We start from the raw sequence: 7,993 nt of genomic DNA, 5'->3' as shown, positions 1-7,993 counted from the left end.
TAATCCCAGCTACTCGGGAAGCTGATGCATGAGAATTGCTTGAACTCGGGAGGTGGAGTTTGCAATGAGCTGAGACTGCACCACTGCACTCCAGCCTGGGTGACAGAGCAGACTCCATCTCTAAAAAAAAAAAAAAAAAAAAGAATGAGGTGACAGGGTGACAGGTGAGGGGTGAGCGCTGACATCAGGCGGGTGACTCAACACAACCAGGACCTTGGCAGGGGCCCAGAATGGATTCAGAAACCAAGTGGGAGCCACTAGATTCATTTTCTGTACAACAGGGTCCCAGCTGAGGAGCAAGTTGGGGGGGCTTGATGCACAACTCTAGCGGGGCACAGCACAAAGCTCGTAGGGGGAAGGGGTCACCAGAAAGCCAACGACATGAGAGTGGCTGGGCCGGGGCCGTCCGGCGGGCACCGAGAAGCTGAAGCGCTGCAGCAGGCAGGTGAAGAAGAGGAAGAGCTCCATGCGGGCCAGGGGCTCCCCGAGGCATGCACGGCGGCCTGTGGGGAGGGGAGGGGAGGGGTGTCAGTGAGCCTGCCTCCCGGGCAGGACCCCTGCAAGATTCCACAGAAGGGGACAGGGAGCCGGGCTCCCCACAGGCACCTGCTGAGAAAGGCAGGAAGGCCTCTGGCTTCACAAAGTGGCCCTGAGTATCCAGGAAGTGTTCGGGGTGGAAGCGGAAGGGCTTCTCCCAGACGGCCTCATCCTTCAGCACCGATGACAGGTTGGTGAAGAGCGTCGTCCCCTGGGCAGGAGATGCAGGGTGAGAGTGGGGACTGGGCTCTAAGATGGTGGTACCCCTGCCACCAAACGCACGGGGGACACACACTGCCTGGCACACAGCTGGACTCTGTCAACTAGTCCGGCACCCGAGAAGCTCCTGAGCACCCTCTATGACGCCATGGCAGGGTGCAGTCACACCTCCTGGGGGTGCCCACACTGCCCCCTCTCCCTACAGGCACTGGGGTCCTCCAATATTCTGGCAGGTCCTGATCTGTCTTCCCTACTAGACTGGGGCTCTGTATGGACAGGCCAGCCCTGCCTATACTCTGCACCCCACACCCAGGCTGGGACAGTTGATGTGGTGGCATTGAGGACTGGGTGGCAAGGGTTCCTAGACTGGGCCCACCTGGCAGTGGCCATGCTGGGGCTACCACCAGGGGCTGGTGCTGAGCTGGGGTGAGGAGGGCTCCAGGCCTACCTTAGGGATGAGGAAGCCCTGCACTTCGATGTCACGGGATGTCATGTGGGGCATATTCAGGGGAACAATGTCCCCAAAGCGCTGCACCTCGTGAATCACGGCAGTGGTGTAGGGCATGCGAGCCTGGTCACGCATCTCTGGTCGCCGCACCTGCCCTATCACGTTGTCGATCTCCTGTTGGACACGGCCTGGACAGACATGCGAACCCACAATGGGTCAGCACTCAGGGGACCAGCCCTGACCCTCTCCTGCCTCCTGTGTTGGAGGAGGTCAGGCTTACAGGAGACTGGTCAAGCCTGTGCTGGGAGCCCTGGGTGTCCTAGCTAAGCTCAGGGGCTCCCGCCTGTACCCCTCCTCCCTTGCCCCCTGCACTTGGCCCCAGCTGGACTCACGCTGCACATCCGGGTGCAGGACCATGAGCAGGAGGCCCCAGGCCAGTGTGGTCGAGGTGGTCACCATCCCAGCAGAGAACAGGTCAGCCACCACTATGCGCAGGTTCTCTTCATTGAAGCTGCTCTCGGGGTTCCCCTTGGCCTGAGCAGGGCCGAGAGGGTACTTGGGGACACAGCGGGAAAGCCCCCAAATGTCCTCCCATTCTGCACCTGTCAGCCCAGGTGCCACTCACCAGGTAATCCAGCGGCCCCACCTTTTGCCTGGCCACTCCTCATTCCTCCCAGGAGCTCAACCCACCACCCTTGGTCCTCACCATGGCAGCCGCTCTCACCTTCTCCATCTCTGCCAGGAAGGCGTCAGTCAGGTCTCGGGGTGGCTGGGCTGGATCCCAGGTCATCCTGTGCTCGGTCAGCAGCTCATCCAGCTGGGTCAGGAAAGCCCTTTGGGAGCGTAGGACCTTGCCAGCCAGCCCAGGGATGCGCAGGAGGAGGGGGACGGCATTCAGCACCTACACCAGACACAGAACAGGGTCTCAATCTCTCCTGTGCTCTGTGTTCACCTGGACCAGTCTCAGGCCCCAGCTGTCTCCAGGGAAGACCCAGGGCCGGCCTGTCTCCACCACTGACCTCCCCAAGTTCCTCCTCAAGTACCAGCCTCCACCCTCTCTCCTTGCCTTGGGCTGCCAGAGGAGAAATCTAAAATAAAAATCTCTAATGTGGACAGGAGGCACAGGGTCCTTGGCCTTTCTTGGTGCACCCTAACCCAGGCATATCTCTCCCCTGACGGTGTCTGAGATTTCTCCTCCTCCTCCAGGCCCTTCCTCTAGCAGTGAGCTCTCCTGGAATATCCTTTCCCAAACCCTTCTATGCAAACCCGCTCCTCTGAGGCCCCGCTGCAGCCCGGGCACCTCTCAGGAGCTCGCCCTGCAGAGACCCTGCGGTCCCTCGCTCCGCACCTCGCGCAGGAAGCCCGACTCCTCCTTCAATCCCTCCTGTGCTAGGTTCAGCAGCCTGAGAAAGCGAGGGTCGTCGTACTCAAAGCGGCACCCGCAGGTGAGGGAGGCAATTACGTTGCTCGCCGCTTTGTCCAGGAGGCCATTGGGGCGAAAGGGGCATCCTGGGGGCGGGAGATGCGGGTCAGGGGTCGCTTTCCCCGTCCCCCACCTTCCCAGTTCCCGCCTTGAGCCCCTCTGCCCATCACCCACCGGCTTGGTCTGCGAAGGCGGCACAGAGGCAGGCGGCCTCCTCGGTCACCCACTGCTCCAGCGACTTCTTGCCCAGGCCCAAGTTGCGCAAGGTAGACACGGAGAAGCGCCTCTGCTCGCGCCACGCGGGGCCACAGCGCGCCAGGAACACCCCTGGGGGTGGGATGGACACGTGGGCGTGGCCATGAAGGCCTTGGCCCCGCCCTCCACCACCCACTACAACCCTGTGGTTTTCCTGGTCTTCCGTGGTCCCTGTGGTCTCTTGCTGCATCCAGCAGGGCACCGGGCCTGCTCTTTGCTCACCTACTTTGCTTGGGTCTTGGCCCCACCTTGGCTCTTCCGACCCTGACTGCCTTTCCACTCAGGGAAGATCCCGCCCGCCCCGCCCTGCCCATATTGAGCCCGCAGCACAGCTGGGACACGGGCTTCCAGTTGGGAAAGGCTCGGGCTGCTCTTAACCAGGATCCTGGCAGGTCTGTGCAGTTGCCCCACCCACTCACCACAAGCCCCGCCTCCTCCCGCCCACACACTCGCACCTCCCCAGTGGAAGTGGTTTCCCGGTCCGCTGTCCCCAACCCACTCTCTGGCCTTTTTCTGTGTCCCAACTCCACGACCCCGCGCCCTCTCGGCACAGCTTGGGCTACGGTCACCGCCCACTCAGGGCCCACGGAAACGAGGTGTCTGTCCCCCACCGCCGCTTGCCTTGGGAGCGCGGCCCGATGCCCAGGACCTGGTAGATGGGCACAGGCGGGCGGTCGGCAGTGTCCTCGCCGCAGGTCACCAGCGCCTCGCGCACGGCCGCCAGCCCATTGAGCACGACCACCGGCGTCCAGGCCAGCTGCAGGCTGAACACGTCCCCGAAGCGGCGCCGCAGCTGTAGAGGGAGGGTCAGGGCCTCCGTCAAGCCAGGGTCCCCCCAGACTGCAGGTCCTAGTCCCAAGTGAGCCTTGGGCGACCCCCGGGGCTACCAGGAGTGAGCAGGTGCAAGGAGGAGACCCGGCCTCCTGATCCTGGGGCGTGGGGGTCACACCTTCTACGATGGAGGAACTCAGTTTGAATGCGTCACCCAGCTGTGACTTTGCAAGAGTCACCGAAATTGCCAATAGGCCCCAGTTAGCATCCCATTTTACAGCTGATGGTCCATGCCGGTGAGCAGTGAGGCCTGAAGACCCACAGTGCAAAAGGTTTGAACCAGGTCACTATATCCCTTCATCCTCGATTTCTAACTTACTCATTTCTTTTTTTTTTTTTTTTTTTTGAGACGGAATCTCGCTCTGTAGCCCAGGCTGGAGTGCAGTGGCCGGATCTCAGCTCACTGCAAGCTCCGCCTCCTGGGTTCACGCCATTCTCCGGCCTCAGCCTCCCGAGTAGCTGGGACTACAGGCGCCTGCCACCTCGCCCGGCTAGTTTTTTGTATTTCTTAGTAGAGACGGGGTTTCACCATGTTAGCCAGGATGGTCTCGATCTCCTGACCTCGTGATCCGCCCGTCTCGGCCTCCCAAAGTGCTGGGATTACAGGCTTGAGCCACCGCGCCCGGCCAACTTACTCATTTCTTTAGACCATGTCTGGCTCTGTCACCCAGGTTGGAGTGCAATGTTACGATCTTGGCTCACTGCAACCTCCACCTCCCAGGTTCAAGCAATTCTCCTGCCTCAGTCTCCCGAGTAGCTGGGATTACAGGTGCCCGCCACTGCACCCAGCTAATTTTTGTATTTTTAGTAGAGACAGGTTTCACCATGTTGGCCAGGCTTGTCTCGAACTCCTGACCTTGTGATTCCCCCGCCTCAGTCTCCCAAGATGCTGGGATTACAGGTGTGAGCCACTGTGCCCAGCCATTGATTTGTTATTTATTCATTTATTTAGACATTGTGTGGCTCTGTCACCCAGGTTGCAGTGCAATGGCACAATCTCCGCTCACTACAACCTCTGCCTCCTAGGTTCAAGCAATTCTGCCTTAGCCTCCCGAGTAGCTGGGATTAAAGGCATGTACCACTGTGCCCAGCTAATTTTTTGTATGTTTAGTAGAGACGGGGTTTCGCCATGTTGGCCAGACTTGTCTGGAACTCCTGACCTCAGGTGATCCATCCACCTTGGCTTCCCTAAGTGTTGGGATTACAGGTGTGAGGCACCACGCGCAGCCTGATTTCCTGATTTAAACGGCACATAGGACCCTCACTTGTCTTCCATTCCCAGGGCCTTTCCTTCTGGTGTCAGCAGAAGGGACTTTGTACTCCATAACATATGCTGCCCAATGGGATTGCACGCCCATTGCCAAGTCCAGCCCCACCTCCAGGCCCTTGCCCCACTTTTTCTTGGCCTTTGGAAAATCTCATCTTTCATGCCATGCATAAATGCCCTCCCCCAGGAAGTCCCTCAAATCTGCTTCCCCTTCTCAGCCTGGCTTCTGGTCCAGACTGTGGCTCTACCCACCACGTTTGCTGGTGGTGGAGGATCCTTAGGATGTCTGCCACCCCCCAGGACCTCCTCCCTCACCTGGTCGAAGCAGTATGGTGTGTTCTTGAAGTCCACATGCAGCAGGTTGCCCAGCCCCGGCAGTGGCAGGGGACCTGGCGGGTAGCGTGCAGCCCAGCGTTGGCGCCGGTGCATCAGGTCCACCAGGAGCAGGAAGATGGCTACTGTCATGGCCAGGGGCACCAGTGCATCCAGCCCCATGACTGCCTTGCTGCCCACTGGGCTCCTCTAGACACACCTGGCTCCCCCACCCCACCAGCCACAGAGGACCAGGCAGGACACTCTCAGCACATGAAGTGCATGATCATTCCCTTATAAAGGAAACTGATCATGGCCTTTGCCCTCTGCTGTGAGCCAACCTGCTGTGTTGACTGTGCTGCCAGTGGGTGCAGGGTTAGGCCAGGGTGGGTAGGGGCTGCTCCAGAGGTCCTTGACCCTGCTGCTTGCTCTTGGTGCCTACCCAGGTTAGGGTGATGGGTGAGAAGTGACCTGGCATGAGCTCCACCCAAGCTGGCGATATGGGTTGTACTGGGTGCTGAGCTGTGTACTGGGAGCATGGCGGGAAGGCTGTGAGTGGACCAATGCCCCACTGTAATCACGACCTTGAGGAGCAGGAAGGTAACATAGCTGACATGAGAAGCCAGCGGTACCATGAGGGTCATGGGGACTCCGCCCCAGGCTGGAACAGGACTTTCTGGGAAGGATTCATGGAGAACTTTGTCTAGCTGACTGAGGGGCTGCCTAGCACTGTAGGCCACAGCACTGGCAGTGGGAAAAAGCCACCCCTGGAATTTCCTGTGCAGGTGGCCTGAGGGGCAGCAGGAGGCCGGCAGCTGGAGCCTAGGTCTTTTCAGGTCTGGATGAAGACTGGATCTGGGGAACAAAAGGCAGGGAGAACAGTTTATTTAAAATTTAAAAAAAAAAAAAAAAAATTAAAAAGTTTTTTTGAGAGACAGGGGCTTGCTCTGTTGCCCACGCTGGAGTGCAGAGGTGTGATCAAAGCTCACTGCAGCCTCAAACTCCTGTGCTCAGTCAAGAGATCCTCCTATTTTCGCCTCCCAAGTAGCTGGAACTACAGGTGCACACCATTATGCTTGGCTAATTTTTTTGTTGAGATGGGTTCTATGTTGCCCACTCTGGTCTTGAACTCCTGGCTTCAAGTGATCCTCCTGCGTTGGTCTCCCAAAGTGTTGGGATTAGAGGCATGAGCCACCTGACCCAACAGAAGTTTTGAGGCCACTCAACTGACAAAGAGAGCAAGACCCATGTCCATCTGGGGACTTCTCAGATCTGGCTTGTGGCCTCCCAAATTGGCCTCAACTGAATGAATGTTCCTGTCCTATGTGGCAGTACCCTTCTACCTCGGACTGTGAGATAATCAAGGTGCAGGGACCGGTGGCCCTTTATACATTACCTGTATGCACTCTTGGCCTTTTGAGGTGTCAGACCCCCCCGCTCAAGCAGTCATCATGATGGGGGTATGAATGGCAGGGACAGGCATGCCTGCAACGTAGGCAGTGTCCTCCCGAGTGCCCTCTTTACCAGCCAGAGGCCTGTAATTCAAGATACAGCAGCATGAGGAAAACCTTCGATAATGATGCCTATGGCCTTTTCCAATCATTGTGCACCTGTGGCTTCCATTGATAGGGCACTTATGTGCCAGAAACTGCTGGTCGGACTGTGTGTGCTCCAGCTCATTAATCCTCCCACAGCCCCCTAAGGAGGTGGTTTTACGGTCCCCAAGGCAGAGACCGAGGTTCAGAGATTACATAACAAGGTTCAAGTCACAGAGCGGTGTTAGAGTACACGTCTAAAGTGTATGCTGAGCTACTACTCTATACTGTTTGGACATTACATTCTATTCATGGTCAGTATAGAAGTTTCTGGGATTATTTTTAGGGAACAGATCCAACCTGCCTTCCCTCAACACTGGGACTGCTTGTGTCACGGTGAAAAGTGCACTGTGCCCTGGCAGGCCCTCTGGACGTTGCCAAGTTAGATGGTGTGAAAATACATCAGCAAGTGGTAGACTAGGAAACTCCGGGCTCATTCTCCTGGAGAGCTCAGGGTTAACAAAGCTACAGGAACCAAAACATCATTGTGAGAATTCTAGAGACTAGTTAGGACGCTGCAATGCCAGCTGACGCAGAGCCAGTAAGGGACTGCACTGGAAGGGTAGTAAAGTTGAGCATTTTACTTGTTCTTGCCCTTCCCCCTGCCAGGCACAGCAATGCCACTGGGAGGGACCCTCCAATTCCCAGCTCCTCCCATGGGACAGGTTTCTGTTGGGTCTGACTCATCCCCGAGTGCTGAGTGGCAGGGTCTGCCCTCAGAGCAGCACCTCTGAGTTTCCACAGCTGCAAGAGGGTGGGATTATGGGCAGTGGAATAGTTATCTCTGGGTATCCTGGAGGGGATTGGTGCCTGGATCCCCGGTAAATACTGAAATCCAAGGATGCTCAAGTTCCTTATGTAAAATTGCATAGTATACCTATGCATATGCTCCTGTATACTTTAAATCATCTCTAGATTATTTATAATACCTAATACAGTGTAAATACTACGTAAATAGTTGCTATACCGTACTGCTCTTATTTGTATTTTTAGTTGTTATGCTTTTTTTCCAAGTATCTTCGATGTGTGGCTGAGTTTGTGGATGTGGAGCCTGTGGGTACTGAGGGCTGCCTGTACCCTAGAAACAGAGATGGAAAGTCCAGGGG

At 57.1% G+C, this 7,993-nt stretch overlaps 1 protein-coding gene across 1 annotated transcript; it reads right to left on the bottom strand.

Annotated features, from left to right (window-relative positions):
• Positions 1-248: 248 nt before the first annotated feature.
• Positions 249-5,563, bottom strand: CYP2D8 (cytochrome P450 family 2 subfamily D member 8). Its single transcript, XM_045364238.3, has 9 exons — positions 5,296-5,563; positions 3,504-3,675; positions 2,802-2,954; positions 2,553-2,713; positions 1,929-2,105; positions 1,597-1,738; positions 1,205-1,392; positions 607-748; positions 249-503 (listed from the first exon to the last, which is right to left on the bottom strand). Exons 1-9 carry the CDS (start codon positions 5,473-5,475, stop codon positions 325-327), a joined length of 1,494 nt encoding a protein of 497 aa, XP_045220173.2. The 5' UTR covers positions 5,476-5,563; the 3' UTR covers positions 249-324.
• Between the last annotated feature and the right edge of the window lie 2,430 nt (positions 5,564-7,993).

This window comes from Macaca fascicularis, chromosome 10 (genome assembly GCF_037993035.2).
Source record: "Macaca fascicularis isolate 582-1 chromosome 10, T2T-MFA8v1.1".
In the NCBI taxonomy this organism is placed as follows: Eukaryota; Metazoa; Chordata; class Mammalia; order Primates; family Cercopithecidae; genus Macaca; species Macaca fascicularis.
Note: the sequence above shows the minus strand (reverse complement) of the source record. Positions and strands in the feature narration are given on the sequence as shown.

Excerpts from the sequence above, each read along its gene's own strand:
- CYP2D8 (XM_045364238.3), bottom strand. The coding sequence starts at position 5,475 with ATGGGGCTGGATGCACTGGTGCCCCTGGCCATGACAGTAGCCATCTTC. Across the intron at positions 1,393-1,596 it reads CCTGCACCCGGATGTGCAGC|GCCGTGTCCAACAGGAGATC; the intron begins GTGAGTCCAGCT and ends ATGTCTGTCCAG. Across the intron at positions 749-1,204 it reads AGGGCTTCCTCATCCCTAAG|GGGACGACGCTCTTCACCAA; the intron begins GTAGGCCTGGAG and ends TCTCCTGCCCAG.